The sequence below is a fragment of the Bombina bombina genome, chromosome 7 (assembly GCF_027579735.1).
Source record: "Bombina bombina isolate aBomBom1 chromosome 7, aBomBom1.pri, whole genome shotgun sequence".
Taxonomy (NCBI): domain Eukaryota; kingdom Metazoa; phylum Chordata; class Amphibia; order Anura; family Bombinatoridae; genus Bombina; species Bombina bombina.
Genome location: NC_069505.1, coordinates 38,760,012 through 38,781,791, shown reverse-complemented (window position 1 = coordinate 38,781,791; position 21,780 = coordinate 38,760,012). Strand labels below are relative to the sequence as shown.

The 21,780-nt window shown below is 43.7% G+C and overlaps 1 protein-coding gene across 2 annotated transcripts in view; it reads right to left on the bottom strand.

Annotated features, from left to right (window-relative positions):
- The window catches only part of ESRRA (estrogen related receptor alpha), a 75,175-nt gene that overhangs the window by 38,875 nt on the left and 14,520 nt on the right, over positions 1–21,780 (bottom strand). The window contains exon 2 of one of the 2 annotated variants that reach the window (XM_053720047.1): positions 9,226–9,543. In XM_053720047.1, the coding sequence (XP_053576022.1) occupies positions 9,226–9,529 (304 nt within the window). In that variant the 5' untranslated portion in view covers positions 9,530–9,543. The remainder of the gene's footprint in view (positions 1–9,225; positions 9,544–21,780) is intronic. The other variant, XM_053720045.1, reaches the window with a different exon arrangement.

Sequence of the window (21,780 nt, the reverse complement as noted above, 5' to 3'; positions counted from 1 at the left end):
GCAAAGCTGGTCACATGATCCCTCCTAGGCTCCGCCTTCCCCAGTCATTCGACCGACGTAAAGGAGGAATATTTGCATAGGAGAAACCATATGATACCGTGGTGACTGTAGTTAAAGAAAATAAATTATCAGACCTGATTAAAAAACCAGGGCGGGCCGTGGACCGGACACACCGTTGGAGAAAGTAATTTATCAGGTAAACATAAATTCTGTTTTCTCCAACATAGGTGTGTCCGGTCCACGGCGTCATCCTTACTTGTGGGAACCAATACCAAAGCTTTAGGACACGGATGAAGGGAGGGAGCAAATCAGGTCACCTAGATGGAAGGCACCACGGCTTGCAAAACCTTTCTCCCAAAAATAGCCTCAGAAGAAGCAAAAGTATCAAACTTGTAAAATTTAGTAAAAGTGTGCAGTGAAGACCAAGTCGCTGCCTTACATATCTGATCAACAGAAGCCTCGTTCTTGAAGGCCCATGTGGAAGCCACAGCCCTAGTGGAATGAGCTGTGATTCTGTCAGGAGGCTGCCGTCCGGCAGTCTCGTAAGCCAATCTAATGATGCTTTTAATCCAAAAAGAGAGAGAGGTAGAAGTTGCTTTTTGACCTCTCCTTTTACCAGAATAAACAACAAACAAGGAATATGTTTGTCTAAAATCCTTTGTAGCATCTAAATAGAATTTTAGAGCACGAACAACATCCAAATTGTGCAACAAACGTTCCTTCTTTGAAACTGGATTCGGACACAAAGAAGGCACGACTATCTCCTGGTTAATGTTTTTGTTAGAAACAACTTTCGGAAGAAAACCAGGTTTAGTACGTAAAACCACCTTATCTGCATGGAACACCAGATAAGGAGGAGAACACTGCAGAGCAGATAATTCTGAAACTCTTCTAGCAGAAGAAATTGCAACCAAAAACAAAACTTTCCAAGATAATAACTTAATATCAACGGAATGTAAGGGTTCAAACGGAACCCCCTGAAGAACTGAAAGAACTAAATTGAGACTCCAAGGAGGAGTCAAAGGTTTGTAAACAGGCTTGATTCTAACCAGAGCCTGAACAAAGGCTTGAACATCTGGCACAGCTGCCAGCTTTTTGTGAAGTAACACAGTCAAGGCAGAAATCTGTCCCTTCAAGGAACTTGCAGATAATCCTTTCTCCAAACCTTCTTGAAGAAAGGATAGAATCTTAGGAATTTTTACCTTGTCCCAAGGGAATCCTTTAGATTCACACCAACAGATATATTTTTTCCATATTTTGTGGTAAATTTTTCTAGTTACAGGCTTTCTGGCCTGAACAAGAGTATCAATGACAGAATCTGAGAATCCTCGCTTTGATAAGATCAAGCGTTCAATCTCCAAGCAGTCAGTTGGAGTGAGACCAGATTCGGATGTTCGAACGGACCTTGAACAAGAAGGTCTCGTCTCAAAGGTAGCTTCCATGGTGGAGCCGATGACATATTCACCAGGTCTGCATACCAAGTCCTGCGTGGCCACGCAGGAGCTATCAAGATCACCGATGCCCTCTCCTGATTGATCCTGGCTACCAGCCTGGGGATGAGAGGAAACGGCGGGAATACATAAGCTAGTTTGAAGGTCCAAGGTGCTACTAGTGCATCTACTAGAGTCGCCTTGGGATCCCTGGATCTGGACCCGTAGCAAGGAACCTTGAAGTTCTGACGAGAGGCCATCAGATCCATGTCTGGAATGCCCCACAGTTGAGTAATTTGGGCAAAGATTTCCGGATGGAGTTCCCACTCCCCCGGATGAAATGTCTGACGACTCAGAAAATCCGCTTCCCAATTTTCCACTCCTGGGATGTGGATTGCAGACAAGTGGCAGGAGTGAGTCTCCGCCCATTGAATGATTTTGGTCACTTCTTCCATCGCCAGGGAACTCCTTGTTCCCCCCTGATGGTTGATGTACGCAACAGTTGTCATGTTGTCTGATTGAAACCGTATGAACTTGGCCTTTGCTAGCTGAGGCCAAGCCTTGAGAGCATTGAATATCGCTCTCAGTTCCAGAATATTTATCGGTAGAAGAGATTCTTCCCGAGACCAAAGACCCTGAGCTTTCAGGGGTCCCCAGACCGCGCCCCAGCCCACCAGACTGGCGTCGGTCGTGACAATGACCCACTCTGGTCTGCGGAAGCTCATCCCCTGTGACAGGTTGTCCAGGGACAGCCACCAACGGAGTGAATCTCTGGTCCTCTGATTTACTTGTATCGTCGGAGACAAGTCTGTATAGTCCCCATTCCACTGACTGAGCATGCACAGTTGTAATGGTCTTAGATGAATGCGCGCAAAAGGAACTATGTCCATTGCCGCTACCATCAAACCTATTACTTCCATGCACTGCGCTATGGAAGGAAGAGGAACAGAATGAAGTATTTGACAAGAGTTCAGAAGTTTTGTTTTTCTGGCCTCTGTCAGAAAAATCCTCATTTCTAAGGAGTCTATTATTGTTCCCAAGAAGGGAACCCTTGTTGACGGAGATAAAGAACTCTTTTCTACGTTCACTTTCCATCCGTGAGATCTGAGAAAGGCCAGGACAATGTCCGTGTGAGCCTTTGCTTGAGGAAGGGACGACGCTTGAATCAGAATGTCGTCCAAGTAAGGTACTACTGCAATGCCCCTTGGTCTTAGCACCGCTAGAAGGGACCCTAGTACCTTTGTGAAAATCCTTGGAGCAGTGGCTAATCCGAACGGAAGTGCCACAAACTGGTAATGCTTGTCCAGGAATGCGAACCTTAGGAACCGATGATGTTCCTTGTGGATAGGAATATGTAGATACGCATCCTTTAAATCCACCGTGGTCATGAATTGACCTTCCTGGATGGAAGGAAGAATTGTTCGAATGGTTTCCATTTTGAACAATGGAACCTTGAGAAACTTGTTTAGGATCTTGAGATCTAAGATTGGTCTGAACGTTCCCTCTTTTTTGGGAACTACGAACAGATTGGAGTAGAACCCCATCCCTGAGACCTGTGGAACCTCCCCCTTGGGGGAAGCCCCTTGAATTCCAGAAGATAACCTTGGGAGACTATTTCTAGCGCCCAAGGATCCAGAACATCTCTTGCCCAAGCCTGAGCGAAGAGAGAGAGTCTGCCCCCCACCAGATCCGGTCCCGGATCGGGGGCCAACATCTCATGCTGTCTTGGTAGCAGTGGCAGGTTTCTTGGCCTGCTTTCCTTTGTTCCAGCCTTGCATTGGTCTCCAGGCTGGTTTGGCTTGAGAAGTATTACCCTCCTGCTTAGAGGACGTAGCACTTGGGGCTGGTCCGTTTCTGCGAAAGGGACGAAAATTAGGTTTATTTTTGGCCTTGAAAGACCTATCCTGAGGAAGGGCGTGGCCCTTGCCCCCAGTGATATCAGAGATAATCTCTTTCAAGTCAGGGCCAAACAGCGTTTTCCCCTTGAAAGGAATGTTAAGCAATTTGTTCTTGGAAGACGCATCCGCTGACCAAGATTTTAACCAAAGCGCTCTGCGCGCCACAATAGCAAACCCAGAATTTTTCGCCGCTAACCTAGCCAATTGCAAAGTGGCGTCTAGGGTGAAAGAATTAGCCAATTTGAGAGCACGAATTCTGTCCATAATCTCCTCATAAGAAGAAGAATTATTAGTGATCGCCTTTTCTAGCTCATCGAACCAGAAACACGCGGCTGTAGTGACAGGGACAATGCATGAAATTGGTTGTAGAAGGTAACCTTGCTGAACAAACATCTTTTTAAGCAAACCTTCTAATTTTTTATCCATAGGATCTTTGAAAGCACAACTATCTTCTATGGGTATAGTGGTGCGTTTGTTTAGAGTAGAAACCGCCCCCTCGACCTTGGGGACTGTCTGCCATAAGTCCTTTCTGGGGTCGACCATAGGAAACAATTTTTTAAATATGGGGGGAGGGACGAAAGGTATACCGGGCCTTTCCCATTCTTTATTTACAATGTCCGCCACCCGCTTGGGTATAGGAAAAGCTTTGGGGGGCCCCGGGACCTCTAGGAACTTGTCCATTTTACATAGTTTCTCTGGAATGACCAAATTCTCACAATCATCCAGAGTGGATAACACCTCCTTAAGCAGAGCGCGGAGATGTTCCAACTTAAATTTAAATGTAATCACATCAGGTTCAGCTTGTTGAGAAATTTTCCCTGAATCTGAAATTTCTCCCTCAGACAAAACCTCCCTGGCCCCCTCAGACTGGTGTAGGGGCCCTTCAGAAACAATATCATCAGCGTCCTCATGCTCTTCAGTATTTTCTAAAACAGAGCAGTCGCGCTTTCGCTGATAAGTGGGCATTTTGGCTAAAATGTTTTTGATAGAATTATCCATTACAGCCGTTAATTGTTGCATAGTAAGGAGTATTGGCGCGCTAGATGTACTAGGGGCCTCCTGTGTGGGCAAGACTGGTGTAGACGAAGGAGGGGATGATGCAGTACCATGCTTACTCCCCTCACTTGAGGAATCATCTTGGGCATCATTTTCTCTAAATTTTGTGTCACATAAATCACATCTATTTAAATGAGAAGGAACCTTGGCTTCCCCACATTCAGAACACAGTCTATCTGGTAGTTCAGACATGTTAAACAGGCATAAACTTGATAACAAAGTACAAAAAACGTTTTAAAATAAAACCGTTACTGTCACTTTAAATTTTAAACTGAACACACTTTATTACTGCAATTGCGAAAAAGTATGAAGGAATTGTTCAAAATTCACCAAAATTTCACCACATTGTCTTAAAGCCTTAAAAGTATTGCACACCAAATTTGGAAGCTTTAACCCTTAAAATAACGGAACCGGAGCCGTTTTTATATTTAACCCCTTTACAGTCCCTGGTATCTGCTTTGCTGAGACCCAACCAAGCCCAAAGGGGAATACGATACCAAATGACGCCTTCAGAAAGTCTTTTCTATGTATCAGAGCTCCTCACACATGCATCTGCATGTCATGCTTCTCAAAAACAAGTGCGCAATACAGGCGCGAAAATGAGACTCTGCCTATGATTAGGGAAAGCCCCTAGAGAATAAGGTGTCCAATACAGTGCCTGCCGGTTATTTTACAAAATTCCCAAGATTAAAATAATTCCTCAAGGCTATGGAGTATAAAATATGTTTATATATAAATCGATTTAGCCCAGAAAATGTCTACAGTCTTAAAAAGCCCTTGTGAAGCCCTTTTTTTCTGTCTGTAATAAACATGGCTTACCGGATCCCATAGGGAAAATGACAGCTTCCAGCATTACATCGTCTTGTTAGAATGTGTCATACCTCAAGCAGCAAAAGTCTGCTCACTGTTCCCCCAACTGAAGTTAATTCCTCTCAACAGTCCTGTGTGGAACAGCCATCGATTTTAGTAACGGTTGCTAAAATCATTTTCCTCTTACAAACAGAAATCTTCATCTCTTTTCTGTTTCAGAGTAAATAGTACATACCAGCACTATTTTAAAATAACAAACTCTTGATTGAATAATAAAAACTACAGTTAAACACTAAAAAACTCTAAGCCATCTCCGTGGAGATGTTGCCTGTACAACGGCAAAGAGAATGACTGGGGAAGGCGGAGCCTAGGAGGGATCATGTGACCAGCTTTGCTGGGCTCTTTGCCATTTCCTGTTGGGGAGGAGAATATCCCACAAGTAAGGATGACGCCGTGGACCGGACACACCTATGTTGGAGAAATGTTTGATTATCCATATGAAAGAAGATCTTTTTTGCCTGACAAAGTATTTTTTAAATGATATTGATATAGGATTTATATGAAATTGATACAGAAATTGTTCTTCCTGCTAAAGAAGTATATTGGCTGATGGGCACTTCCTGCTAATGATCAGTGGCTGATGGGTACTTCCTGCTAATGATTCTTGGCTGACTGATAATTCCTGTTAATGATCACTGGCTGACTGATAATGATCACTGGCTGACTGATAATTCCTGCTAATGATTCTTGGCTGACTGATAATTCCTGTTAATGATCACTGGCTGACTGATAATGATCACTGGCTGACTGATAATTCCTGCTAATGATCACTGGCTGACTGATAATTCCTGCTAATGATCACTGGCTGACTGATAATGATCACTGGCTGACTGATAATGATCACTGGCTGACTGATAATTCCTGCTAATGATCACTGGCTGACTGATAATTCCTGCTAATGATCACTGGCTGACTGATAATTCCTGCTAATGATCACTGGCTGACTGATAATGATCACTGGCTGACTGATAATTCCTGTTAATGATCACTGGCTGACTGATAATGATCACTGGCTGACTGATAATGATCACTGGCTGACTGATAATGATCACTGGCTGACTGATAATTCCTGCTAATGATCACTGGCTGACTGATAATGATCACTGGCTGACTGATAATGATCACTGGCTGACTGATAATTCCTGCTAATGATTACTGGCTGACTGATAATGATCACTGGCTGACTGATAATGATCACTGGCTGACTGATAATGATCACTGGCTGACTGATAATGATGGCTGACTAATGATAATGATTACTGGCTGACTGATGATAATGATTACTGGCTGACTGATAATGATCACTGGCTGACTGATAATGATGGCTGACTAATGATAATGATTACTGGCTGACTGATAATGATCACTGGCTGACTGATTCTTCCTGCTAATGATTAGGGGTTAGACATATAGGTAAAGGGACATGCTAAACTGTTCTTTCATGATTCAGACAGAACAGATAATTTAAAAAAAAGTTTCCAATTTATTGTTATTATCAAATTTGCTTTGGTCTCATGGTATTCTTTGTTGAAGAGATATCTAGATGGGTAGTGTGCAGATATCTGAAGCAATACATAACAGGAAATAGTGCCGCCATCTAGTGTTTTTGCTAATAAATACAATTGTTGCAAAACTGCTGCCAAATAGTGCAGCAGACATGTGCACGCTCCTGAGCTTACCTTACTGCTTTTCAACAAAGGATAACAAGAAAAAAATAGAAGTAAATTGGAAAGTTGTTTACAATTGTATTCTCTATCCGAATTATGAAAGAAAAAATAATTGGGTTTTATGTCTCTTTAAAATTCAGCTCAAGAGCCGCAGAGAGTCAAACAAACATCAGCGGTCATGCACCTGAGCCAATCATTGTTTAGCAGCTGCAGTGCTTGCGGGACGTTGCGTCTATTTCATCAGTATTGATGGTGCAAAAATGTGAAAGCTCTAACGTTGGATTACTAATAAATATGATTGAAGTTCACTGCTTAATTAATGAATTACAAAATAGAAAACCCCACAGCTAAACCAGATTAAATATATCCAAGTGAACCAAACAGGTTGTTTATTGCACAGCTATACCAAATCATTTATTCATTTTCTAAACACTGGAAAATTTCATGGCTGAACAAACAATATTTTTGCACCCATTGAATTCCCCAACTAAGGTCTAGACAACAAGTGGAGCGAAAAAATTCCGCTTTCGCAATACAATGTTTGTGATACACTGAGTAATACCAGCGCACGCAAATATGCGCTGGTATTACAAGTAAAGTCCAATGCGAACGCAACCTCGCGTTGCACACCAAATTTAGAATATATATGTATATGACTATATAAATATACATGTATGTGTTAGTATGTGTATAAACACATAAATATATAGGTATGTAAGCATATAAATATACATGTATGTGTTAGTATGTGTATAAACACATAAATATATAGGTATGTAAGCATATAAATGTATATGTATGTGTTAGTATGTGTATAAACACATAAATATATAGGTATGTAAGCATATAAATATACATGTATGTGTTAGTATGTGTATAAACACATAAATATATAGGTATGTAAGCATATAAATGTATATGTATGTGTTAGTATGTGTATAAACACATAAATATATAGGTATGTAAGCATATAAATATATATGTATGTGTTAGTATGTGTATAAACACATAAATATATAGGTATGTAAGCATATAAATATATATGTATGTGTTAGTATGTGTATAAACAAATAAATATATAGGTATGTAAGCATATAAATGTATATGTATGTGTTAGTATGTGTATAAACACATAAATATATAGGTATGTAAGCATATAAATATACATATATGTGTTAGTATGTGTATAAACACATAAATATATAGGTATGTAAGCATATAAATATACATGTATGTGTTAGCATGTGTATAAACACATAAATATATAGGTATGTAAGCATATAAATGTATATGTATGTGTTAGTATGTGTATAAACACATAAATATATAGGTATGTAAGCATATACATATATATGTATGTGTTAGTATGTGTATAAACACATAAATATATAGGTATGTAAGCATATACATATATATGTATGTGTTAGTATGTGTATAAACACATAAATATATAGGTATGTAAGCATATAAATATATATGTATGTGTTAGTATGTGTATAAACACATAAATATATAGGTATGTAAGCATATAAATATACATGTATGTGTTAGTATGTGTATAAACACATAAATATATAGGTATGTAAGCATATAAATATATATGTATGTGTTAGTATGTGTATAAACACATAAATATATAGGTATGTAAGCATATAAATATATATGTATGTGTTAGTATGTGTATAAACACATAAATATATAGGTATGTAAGCATATAAATATACATGTATGTGTTAGTATGTGTATAAACACATAAATATATAGGTATGTAAGCATATAAATATATATGTATGTGTTAGTATGTGTATAAACACATAAATATATAGGTATGTAAGCATATACATATATATTGAAACATAAAAAACACACAGTCCCCAATGTAAAGTCACTTTTCATTGCCATTTTTTTCTAACACCCCACACCCACCCAAATTAACCCCTTATAACTGCTTTGTGCATATTATTTAAAACAAATAAAGATGCTTATAATTTTTTACTACAGGAACAATGTACACTATATTTTGGGACAATTGGAGCATATATTTTTTTTGTTAACCAGTGGTCTGACCTTTGGTTAATTGTGCTTAGTGTAAAGTGCTACCGCCAGCTCGCGGGAGCATTAACCAATCACTTGTAATGACTGGTTATTTAACGTGCGGCCAGAAATGGGCTAATTTGCCCCTTTACGGGCGAACGTTTAAATAGCGCTCCACTTGTAATCTAGCACTAAATAGATTATTTCATAGTTAACATATTAACAGTGATTTTTATTTTATAAACTGTAAATATTGACCAGGGTCCTTACCTTGGATAGTGCGCTTGAAGAAAGCCTTGCACGCTTCACATGAGGCGACGCCGTAGTGGTAACCAGATGCTACATCTCCGCACACTAGACACAGTCGCTTAGGAATGGAGTTCAGGACATACTTGCCCCGTCCTGGGGTGTCATCTTGCTCCTCGTCACCTCCACGGCAGCACCGGTTCCCCTGCAAGTCAGGTCCGTGACCGCTACTGTCACTAGAGCCGCTGGGGCTCCGGCGCCCTATACTTTCTGGAGTGCCTGGTTCTGCCTTGATGCAGAGATCTGGGCGTCTGTCACGGGAAGACATAGTGTAGAGCTGTTCTGCAAGAGAAAAAATTGTGTCATAAATTAAAGGGACAGTCTAGTCAAAATAAACTTTCATGATTCAGATAGGGCATGTCATTTTAAACAACTTTCCAATTTACTTTTATCATCAATTTTGCTTTGTTCTCTTGGTATTCTCAGTTGAAAGCTAAACCTAGGTAGGCTGAGGCTCATATGCTAATTTCTTAGCCCTTGAAGGCTACCTCTTATCTGAATGCATTTTGACATATTTTCACAACTAGAGGACGTTAGTTCATGTGTGCCATATAGATAACTGTCCCTTTAAACTCTTGCATTAGGAGTGTTCCTAAATAAAAAATGACCAGGAAACATCCGGTGACTGGTGAATACACACGTATGCTACTCACTGATTGGCTAAGTAGTAAACAGTAGTTTATCTGTGTTTAACCTCTTTGCAGAGCTTAAAGGGACAGTCAACACCAGAATTTTTGTTATTTAAAAAGATAGTCCCTTTATTACTCATTCCCCAGTTTTGCATAACCAACACAGTTATATTAATACACTTTTTACCTTGTATCTAAGCCTCTGCAGACTGCCCCCTTATTTTAGTTCTTCTGACAGACTTGCATTTTAGCCAATCAGTGCTCAATCCTAGGTAACTTCACGTGCGTGAGCTCAATGTTATCTATCTGACACACATGAACTAATGCCCTCTAGTGGTGAAAAACTGTCAAAATGCATTCAGATTAGAGGCGGCCTTCAAGTTCTAAGAAATTAGCATATGAACCTCCTAGGTTTAGCTTCAACTAAGAATACCAAGAGAACAAACCAAAATTGGTGATAAAAGTAATTTGGAAAGGTGTTTAAAATTTCATTTCCTATTTAAATAAAAAAAAAAGTTTTTTTGGGACTTGACTGTCCCTTTAAACACACAAAATTAGAGAACATTATTTTCATGATGTCTTTTTAATGATCATGGGATACTTGTGAGACACCACACAATAAACTAATAAGTCAACGTATATCAACGTATAATACATCAACCTAATAGGATCACCAGCTCAGAAATGCAGCGATTGGAGTATATCATGTCAGCACTCTCTAAGCAGGTGTGATACTCGGGTGAGTGCACACAGAATATGTGCTTATGAGACAATAATGATCTTAGTAAAAGAACCTTTGTTAATGAGAATATTGCACAAATGCTTCTATTTAAAGGGACACTGAACCCAATTTCAAGCAACTTTCTAATTTACTCCAATTATTTTTTCTTTGTTCTCTTGTTATCTTCATTTAAAAAGCAGGAATGTAAGCTTAGGATTCGGCCCATTTTTGGTTCAGAACCTGGGTTATGCTTGCTTATTGGTGGCTAAATGCAGCCACCAATCAGCAAGGGCTATCCAGGGTGCTGAACAAAAAAATGACCTGGCTCCTAAGCTTACATTCCTGCTTTTTCAAATAAAGATACCAAGAGAATGAAAAAAAATTGATAATAGGAGTAAATTAGAAAGTTGCTAAAATTGCATGCTCTATCTGAATTCAGTATCCTTTTAAGGCTGAAATGCATTCATGTCCATTTAAATTTTCACTATTACGTTCCTTTAAATGAATCAGATGGTGCAGCAATTTTAAGTGACGCTTTAATGTATTTGTTATCAAATTTTCTTTTTGTATCATTTGTTGAAAAGCATACCTAGATAGGCTCAGGTGGCTATACACATATGCCTCTTCCCATTGGCTCATTAGATGTGCTCAGCTAGCTCTCAGGAGTACATTTGAAATACACAAACGTTTGAGTATTCAGAGACAAGACACATATACCACTCCTTTCTGACATTCCTACTATTTTCATCTGGTGTAATTCTCAAAGAAGAGTGTTTTGCCCTTTGTCATGCAGGTTATATGCAAAATGTCTTCCATTGTAAAGTGCACAATCACAAGCTTGTAAAATCCAGGCGTATTTGCAGTTGACAACAAGCTCCAATACACTGTGAGCATTCAGATTTTCAGGGCAAGATTTATCCTGAGGCGAATGCCCTGATTGGTTGAAGGCTCGCTCATTTGAGCCTGTAAACCGCTGCTTCATAAATCGCTCTCACTTTCCAAACTGTGTGTCGTGACACATTAGTGTGTCGGCGGCAGTGTGTAGCTGTGTCCCTGCTTCAGCACAAATTTTTTTGAATTTACATTTTTTTTTTTAAATTTTTTGGTTTCCGACTTTCCGCCTGCCTGCTACGCATATCACATGGTTGACACATGATTGATACCTAGTGGATCACAGATCATTTCAACCTATTGGCGCAGCTTAGTGGGAACTGAAACTATTCCCATTGGCGGCTTTGATGGCACATTGGCTCCTGACTGCATGTGTAGTCTCCCCAATCGACTCATGGATGCACGTGTAGTCTCCCCAATCGACTCGTGACTGCACGTGTAGTCTCCCCAATCGACTCGTGACTGCACGTGTAGTCTCCCCAATCGACTCGTGACTGCACGTGTAGTCTCCCCAATCGACTCGTGACTGCACGTGTAGTCAGTGAGTGGGACAGCTGCTTGATGATGAAATGTGAGTGTCTTTATCTAATATTCCACCAAATATTCAGAAACTGTGTTCATCAACCTCATACATCCCATTAAAATAGTAAACAGCTATTGGTGTTATTAAACTTTTTTTTAATTCTTGCACATACTTACTGTTACTTGTAAATACATTTTGTAATGATATAATTTATGTATGTGTCCGTATCTCTTAAAACAAGTTTGTTTAACCTCCTGTTTGCTAGTACAACTGAATTACGGTGTCGCAAAATGATGTAGGTCTGAAAAGTGTGTCACAAACATGAAAAGCTCTGCACTAAGGGGTTCGATTTATCAAAGGCTTTCACCAGCCTTTGAGCCCCTACGGCTGCAGTTTCTCACACGAGAACCTACACGCCGTATTTAACAAGCAGCGGTCATCAGACTGCTGCTTCCCTAACCTTTCACCACCTCTTGTTTGGCGAAAATTCAATCTCCCGGTCTTTTCCGACCGGGGAGATTGACAGCTCCTGCCTGCGCGTGATTGTCTGTTCAGACCCTGTCTGCCTCAGCTTGATAAATCTCCCCCTAATTTGGAGTTGGTGGATTCATTTGACCGGGGTTATTGAGACGCCCTACTTTCGATTGGTTGTGTGAGAGAAGGGGGGTTGACTTGCACAAACGTTCACCCAAATGTACCCCACAATCTGTTGTCAAATGCGGACAGGTTCACAACATGTGAATCCTGTTCGTTCGCAGATTGACAAATCTCGCCCTTACTGTACTTGTTAGAGTGATTTTACAAGCAGATTTGATAACTTAAAGGGATATAAAAGTTAAAAAATAAAATGTGCATGGGGGCATTTCAATTTAAAGGTACAAAAAACAATTTTTTTTCTCTCATGATTCAGATAGAGCAGCAATTTTAAGCAACGTTCTAATTTACGCCTATTATCAATTTTTCTTCGTTCTCTTGCTATCTTTATTTGAAAAAGCAGGAATGTAAGCTTAGGAGCCGGCCCATTTTTGTTTCAGAACCCTGGGTAGCGCTTGCTGGTCGGTGGCTAGATTTAGCCACCGCTGCAGAACCAAAAATGGTCTGGCTCCTTTTCAAATAAAGATACCAAGAGAATGAAGAAAAATTGATAAAAGGAGTAAATTAAAAAAGAAAAAAAATGTGGGTTTTATATCCTTTTAAACACTACACCTTCTCAGATAGTCAGTGGTGGCTTTTATGACACAAATGATGTCTTTAGAAGCAATACACACCACATATACCTCTCTAAACAGGTAAAGTGATTAAATACTCATGCACGGGCCCTCAGAGGATATGTGCATATGCTGCTGAAAAACTGTAATGACTTTTACTAGAAGCATATTTGCTAATGGAAGTATATTGCAAAAATGCTTATACAGTGTATTTAAAAAGTTTACACATCCCTGTTAAAATGTCAGGTTTCTGGGATGTAAAAAAATGAGACACAGATAAATCATTTCAGAACTTTTTCCACCTTTTAATGTGACCTATAAACTATGCAAATCAATTGAAAAGCAAACTGAAATCTTTTAGGTAAAGGGAAATAAAAAACTAAAATAATACGGTTGCATAAGTGTGAACACCCTTAAACTAATACTTTATTGAAGCACCCTTTGATTTTATTACAGCACTCAGTCTTGGGTATGAGTCTATCAGCATGGCACATCTTGACGTGGCAAGATTTGCCCACTCTTCTTTACAAAAACACTCTAAATCTGTCAGAATGCGAGGGCATCTCCTGTGCACAGCCCTCTTCAGATCACCACACAGATTTTGAATTGGATTCAGGTCTGGGCTCTGGCTGGGCCATTCCAAAACTTTAATCTTCTTCTGGTGAAGCCATTCCTTTGTTGATTTGGATGTATGCTTTGGGTCGTTGTCATGCTGAAAGATGAAGTTCCTCTTCATGTTCAGCTTTCTAGCAGAAGCCTGAAGGTTTTGTGCCAGTATTGTCTGGTATTTGGAACTGTTCATTACTCCCTCTACCTTGACTAAGACCCCAGTTCCAGCTGAAGAAAAACAACCCCAAAGCATGATGCCGACACCACCATGCTTCATTGTGGGTATGGTGTTCTTTTGGTGATATGCAGTGTTGTTTTTGCGCCAAACATATCTTTTGGAATTATGGCCAAAAAGTTCAACCTTGGTTTCATCAGACCATAACACCTTTTGCAACATGCTTTTGGGAAACTTCAGATGTGTTTTTGCAAAATGTAGCCTGGCTTGGATGTTTTTCTTGGTAAGAAAAGGCTTCCGTCTTGCCACTCTACTCCATAGCCCAGACATATGAAGAATACGGGAGATTGTTGTCACATGTACCACACAGCCAGTACTTGCCAGATATTCCTGCAGCTCCTTCAATGTTGCTGTAGGCCTCTTGGCAGCCTCCCAGACCAGTTTTCTTCTTGTCTTTTCATCAATTTTGGAGGGACATCCAGTTCTTGGTAATGTCACTGTTGCGCCATATTTTCTTCACTTGATGATGACTGTGTTCCATAGTATATCTAATGCCTTGGAAATTCTTTTGTACCCTTCTCCTGACTGATACCTTTTAACAATGAGATCCCTCTGATGCTTTAGACGCTCTCTGCGGACCATGGCTTTTGCTGTATGATGCGACTAACAAAATGTCAGGAAAGACCTAGCTAGAACAGCTGAACTTTATTTGGGGTTAATCAAAGGCACTTTATGATGACAGGTGTGTACCGACTCCTATTTAACATGATTTTGAATGTGATTGCTTAATTCTGAAAACAGCTACACCCCCAGTTATAAAAGGGTGTTCACACTTATGCAACCATATTATTATTTTTTTATATTTCCCTTTATCTAAAAGATTTCAGTTTGCTTTTCAATTGATTTGCATAGTTTATAGGTCACATTAAAAGGTGGAAAAAGTTCTGAAATGATTTATCTGTGTCTCATTTTTTTACATCACAGAAACCTGACATTTTAACAGGGGTGTGTAGACTTTTTACATCTACTGTATATCAAACTGAAATGCAATCATGCAGATTTCAGTTTTGATCGTTCTATCCCTTTAAAAGGATTTATGACTTTTCACATAGACAGATGTTAGTGAAGATGTATGAACGTGGCATTGTACTTTATTTATAGAATATGATTATATAAGCAAGGTGCCCTCAGTGTAATTGCCAGTTATGAATCTAAAACAACCATGTTATTTATATTGAATTTAATATAAAATATTATGTAACTAAAGTGTGTGTAAAAAATTAAAAAAAGATATATAGATAATATTAATATGATATTCGCTATTGTTTATAACCAAAAATGTCATCTGTTACAATACAACAATAATACACTGTGCAGAAATTCATAAGATAATTATTTTCTTCCTTTTTGTATTAAAGGGACAGTCAACACCAAAAATGTTATTGTTTAAAAAGATAGATAATCCCTTTATTACCCATTCCCCAGTTTTGCAAAACCAACACGGTTATTTTACCTCTGTGATTACCTTGTATCTAAGCCTATGCAGACTGCCCCCTTATCTCAGTTCTTTTGACAGACTTGCATTTTAGCCAATCAGTGCTGACTAGTAAATAACTTCACGGGAGTGAGCACAATGGTAGATATATGGCACACATGAACTAGCGCTATCTAGCTGTCATAAACTGTCAAAATTCACTAAGATAAGAGGCAGCCTTCAAGGGCTTAGAAATTAGAATATGTGCCTACCTTGATTTAGCTTTCAACAAAGAATACCAAGAGAACAAAGCACATTTGATGATAAAAGTAAATAGGAAAGTTGTTTACAAATTGCACGTCCTATCTGAATCATGAAAGTTTATTTTTGACTTGACTGTCCCTTTAATAATCAATTCCCTTTTAATTAAATGGTTACAAATAAAAATATATACAAACACTACTATTTTTACATATATAATTCATGTCAGGAATCACACACGACATTTGCATAACTGTATTCGCTATCACGTTAGATCATTGTACAAACAAACCGTGTGCTTCGCAGAATTCCGAGCAATAAATAGCGCTGTCAGAAAGCACTACGCGCAGACTCTATGTTGTCTAGGAAAATTAAATACTACTGCATAACTAGTGTTATTTACTACACAAACAATACCGAGTACATACAGCGTCTATACTCCATAATCAGCAGAAGAACAGGTCAAGTAATAACACAATGCACTTTGCTCTCTTTAAATTTCACATCACAGTTTAACAGGTTTTGCAATAACCCCAGGGTGGAAAAGGCAGAATGTGCATATTTACAGCAGGGACGAGCTACAGAGCTCTGCAGGAGCATCAGGAACAGTGCAGTACAAGGCAGATATACTGACAGCTTGTAGAGTAACAGCGCAGTACCATATGGGTATACCGACAGCTTGTAGAGTAACAGTGCAGTACAATGAGGGTATACTGACAGCTTGTAGAGGAACAGCGTAGTACAATGCCTGCAGGTACACTGAAAGTTCATAGAGTAACAGCGCAGTACAATGTGAGTATACTGACAGTTTGAACAGTAACAGTACAGTATAATACAGGTAATAGGTATACTGACAGTTTGTAGAGTAACAGTGCAGTACAATGCGGGTATATTGACAGCTTGAAGAGTAACAGCGCAGAACATGAATGTGGGTATACTGACAGCTTGTAGAGTAACAGCGCAGTACAATGTGAGCATACTGACAGCGTGTAGAGTAACAGCACAGTACAATGTGAGTATACTGACAGCTTGTAGAGTAACAGCGCAGTACAATGTGAGTATACTGACAGCTTGTAGAGTAACAGCGCAGTACAATGTGAGTATACTGACAGCTTGTAGAGTAACAGCGCAGTACAATGTGAGTATACTGACAGCTAGTAGAGTGACAGCGCAGTACAATGTGAGTATACTGACAGCTTGTAGAGTAACAGAACAGTACAATGTGAGTATACTGACAGCTAGTAGAGTAACAGAACAGTACAATGTGAGTATACTGACAGCGTGTAGAGTAACAGCACAGTACAATGTGAGTATACTGACAGCTTGTAGAGTAACAGCGAAGAACAATGTGAGTATACTGACAGCTTGTAGAGTAACAGAACAGTACAATGTGAGTATACTGACAGCTTGTAGAGTAACAGCACAGTACAATGTGAGTATACTGACAGCTAGTAGAGTGACAGCGCAGTACAATGTGAGTATACTGACAGCTAGTAGAGTAACAGTGCAGTACATGAGTATACTGATAGCTTGTAGAGTAACAGCGCAGTACAATGTGAGTATACTGACAGCTTGTAGAGTAACAGTGCAGTACATGAGTATACTGATAGCTTGTAGAGTAACAGCGCAGTACAATGTGAGTATACTGATAGCATGTAGATTAACAGCACAGTACAATGTGAGTATATTGACAGCTTGTAGAGTAACAGAACAGTACAATGTGAGTATACTGACAGCTTGTAGAGTAACAGCGCAGTACAATGTGAGTATACTGACAGCTAGTAGAGTAACAGCGCAGTACAATGTGAGTATACTGACAGCGTGTAGAGTAACAGCACAGTACAATGTGAGTATACTGATAGCATGTAGAGTAACAGCGCAGTACAATGTTAGTATACTGACAGCTAGTAGAGTAACAGAACAGTACAATGTGAGTATACTGACAGCTAGTAGAGTAACAGTGCAGTACATGAGTATACTGATAGCTTGTAGAGTAACAGCGCAGTACAATGTGAGTATACTGACAGCTAGTAGAGTAACAGTGCAGTACATGAGTATACTGATAGCTTGTAGAGTAACAGCGCAGTACAATGTGAGTATACTGACAGCTTGTAGAGTAACAGAACAGTACAATGTGAGTATACTGACAGCTTGTAGAGTAACAGCGCAGTACAATGTGAGTATACTGACAGCTTGTAGAGTAACAGAACAGTACAATGTGAGTATACTGATAGCTTGTAGAGTAACAGCGCAGTACAATGTGAGTATACTGATACCGTGTAGAGTAACAGCACAGTACAATGTGTTTATACTGACAGCGTGTAGAGTAACAGCGCAGTACAATGTGAGTATACTGATAGCTTGTAGAGTAACAGCGCAGTACAATGTGAGTATACTGATACCGTGTAGAGTAACAGCACAGTACAATGTGTTTATACTGACAGCATGTAGAGTAACAGCGCAGACGGCTATGGGGCAGGTTGAACACAGAATGACAGAGTTATGTGCTTAAAACAAACCTGCACCAGATTACAGGATATAAAAGAATAATTTTATTGTCTCACTTATATAAAATTAGCTCCAGAGCAGCAACACTACTGGGAGCGAGCTGAGCACATCTGATGAGCCAATGACAAGTGTATGTAGCCACCAATCAGTAGCTAGCTCCTTGAGCCTACCTAGATATGCTTTTCAACAAAGGATAACAAGGAAATGAAGCAAATTTAATAATAGAAAGGATGGGAAATGGGAAAGTTGCTTAAATAACGTTCCCTGTGAATCATGATAGAAGAACATTTGAGTTTCATGTCCCTTTAAGGACTAGTTTTATACAGACCTGCACTTATTGTTATGGTGAGAAGCCCCAGTGCGCGAGAGGAGCCCCCGTGCGCGAGAAAAGCCCCCGTGCGCGAGAAAAGCAGTGCACAGTGCGTGTGCGAGAGGAGCCCCAGTGCGCGAGAGGAGCCCAAGTGCGCGAGAGGAGCCCCCGTGCGGGAGAAAAGCAGTGCACAGTGCGTGCGCGTGAGGAGCCCTAGTGCGCGAGAGGAGCCCCCGTGCGCGAGAAAAGCCCCCGTGCGCGAGAAAAGCAGTGCACAGTGCGTGTGCGAGAGGAGCCCCAGTGCGCGAGAGGAGCCCAAGTGCGCGAGAGGAGCCCAAGTGCGGGAGAAAAGCAGTGCACAGTGCGTGCGCGAGAGGAGCCCCAGTGCGCGAGAGGAGCCCCAGTGCGGGAGAAAAGCCCCCGTGCGGGAGAAAAGCAGTGCACAGTGCGTGTGCGAGAGGAGCCCCCGTGCGCGAGAAAAGCAGTGCACAGTGCGTGCACGAGAGGAGCCACAGTGCGGGAGAAAAGCCCCCGTGCGGGAGAAAAGCAGTGCACAGTGCGTGCGCGAGAGGAGCCGTGCACAGTGCGTGCGCGCGAGGAGCTCCAGTGCGCGAGAAAAGTCCCAGTGCACGTGATCAGCCTGTACTTCCTTTACACACCGGCTCCTCCCGCGCACTGGGGCTTCTCCCGTGCACTGGGGCTTCTCTTGCGCACTGGGGCTCCTCACGCGCGCGCGCACACACACACACACTGGGGCTTCTCTTGCGCACTGGGGCTCCTCACGGGTGCGAAAGGAGCGCCAGTGTGCGCGCGCGTGAGGAGCCCCAGTGCGCAAGAGAAGCCCCAGTACACGTGAGGAGCCCCAGTGCACGTGAGGAGCCCCAGTGCACAAGAGAAGCCCCAGTGCACAAGAGAAGCCCCAGTGCGCGGGAGAAGCCCCAGTGCACGGGAGAAGCCCCAGTGCACGGGAGAAGCCCCAGTGCGCGGGAGAAGCCCCAGTGCACAAGAGAAGCCCCAGTGCACAAGAGAAGCCCCAGTGCACAAGAGGAGCCCCAGTGCACAAGAGGAGCCCCAGTGCGCGGGAGAAGACCCAGTGCGCGGGAGAAGACCCAGTGCGCGGGAGAAGACCCAGTGCGCGGGAGAAGACCCAGTGCACAAGAGGAGCCCCAGTACGCGGGAGAAGACCCAGTGCGCGGGAGAAGACCCAGTGCACGGGAGAAGACCCAGTGCACGGGAGAAGACCCAGTGCACAAGAGGAGCCCCAGTGCGCGGGAGAAGACCCAGTGCACAAGAGGAGCCCCAGTGCGCGGGAGAAGACCCAGTGCGCGGGAGAAGACCCAGTGCGCGGGAGAAGACCCAGTGCACAAGAAGAGCCCCAGTGCGCGGGAGAAGACCCAGTGCGCGGGAGAAGACCCAGTGCACGGGAGAAGACCCAGTGCACAAGAGGAGCCCCAGTGCGCGGGAGAAGCCCCAGTGCGCGGGAGAAGCCCCAGTGCGCGGGAGAAGCCCCAGTGCACAAGAGAAGCCCCAGTGCACAAGAGAAGCCCCAGTGCGCGGGAGAAGCCCCAGTGCGCGGGAGAAGCCCCAGTGCGCGGGAGAAGCCCCAGTGCGCGGGAGAAGCCCCAGTGCACAAGAGGAGCCCCAGTGCACAAGAGAAGCCCCAGTGCACAAGAGAAGCCCCAGTGCACAAGAGAAGCCCCAGTGCGCAGGAGAAGCCCCAGTGCACAAGAGAAGCCCCAGTGCACAAGAGAAGCCCCAGTGCACAAGAGAAGCCCCAGTGCACAAGAGAAGCCCCAGTGCACAAGAGAAGCCCCAGTGCACAAGAGAAGCCCCAGTGCGCGGGAGAAGCCCCAGTGCACAAGAGAAGCCCCAGTGCGCGGGAGAAGCCCCAGTGCGCGGGAGAAGCCCCAGTGCGCGGGAGAAGCCCCAGTGCACAAGAGAAGCCCCAGTGCACAAGAGAAGCCCCAGTGCGCGGGAGAAGCCCCAGTGCACAAGAGAAGCCCCAGTGCGCGGGAGAAGCCCCAGTGCGCGGGAGAAGCCCCAGTGCGCGGGAGGAGCCCCAGTGCGCGGGAGGAGCCCCAGTGCGCGGGAGAAGCCCCAGTGCACAAGAGAAGCCCCAGTGCGCGGGAGAAGCCCCAGTGCGCGGGAGAAGCCCCAGTGCGCGGGAGAAGCCCCAGTGCGCGGGAGAAGCCCCAGTGCGCGGGAGAAGCCCCAGTGCACAAGAGAAGCCCCAGTGCACAAGAGAAGCCCCAGTGCGCGGGAGAAGCCCCAGTGCACAAGAGAAGCCCCAGTGCGCGGGAGAAGCCCCAGTGCGCGGGAGGAGCCCCAGTGCGCGGGAGGAGCCCCAGTGCGCGGGAGGAGCCCCAGTGCGCGGGAGAAGCCCCAGTGCGCGGGAGAAGCCCCAGTGCGCGGGAGAAGCCCCAGTGCGCGGGAGAAGCCCCAGTGCGCGGGAGGAGCCCCAGTGCGCGGGAGGAGCCCCAGTGCGCGGGAGAAGCCCCAGTGCGCGGGAGAAGCCCCAGTGCGCGGGAGAAGCCCCAGTGCGCGGGAGGAGCCCCAGTGCGCGGGAGGAGCCCCAGTGCGCGGGAGAAGCCCCAGTGCGCGGGAGGAGCCCCAGTGCGCGGGAGGAGCCCCAGTGCGCGGGAGAAGCCCCAGTGCGCGGGAGGAGCCCCAGTGCGCGGGAGGAGCCCCAGTGCGCGGGAGGAGCCCCAGTGCACGGGAGAAGCCCCAGTGCGAGGGAGAAGCCCCAGTGGGAGGGAGAAGCCCCAGTGCGCGGGAGAAGCCCCAGTGCGCGGGAGAAGCCCCAGTGCGCGGGAGGAGCCCCAGTGCGCGGGAGAAGCCCCAGTGCGCGGGAGGAGCCCCAGTGCGCGGGAGGAGCCCCAGTGCGCGGGAGGAGCCCCAGTGCGCGGGAGAAGCCCCAGTGCGCGGGAGGAGCCCCAGTGCGCGGGAGGAGCCCCAGTGCACAGGAGAAGCCCCAGTGCGCGGGAGAAGCCCCAGTGCGCGGGAGAAGCCCCAGTGCGCGGGAGGAGCCCCAGTGCGCGGGAGGAGCCCCAGTGCGCGGGAGAAGCCCCAGTGCGCGGGAGAAGCCCCAGTGCGCGGGAGGAGCCCCAGTGCGCGGGAGGAGCCCCAGTGCGCGGGAGGAGCCCCAGTGCGCGGGAGAAGCCCCAGTGCGCGGGAGGAGCCGGTGTGTAAAGGAAGTACAGGCTGATCACA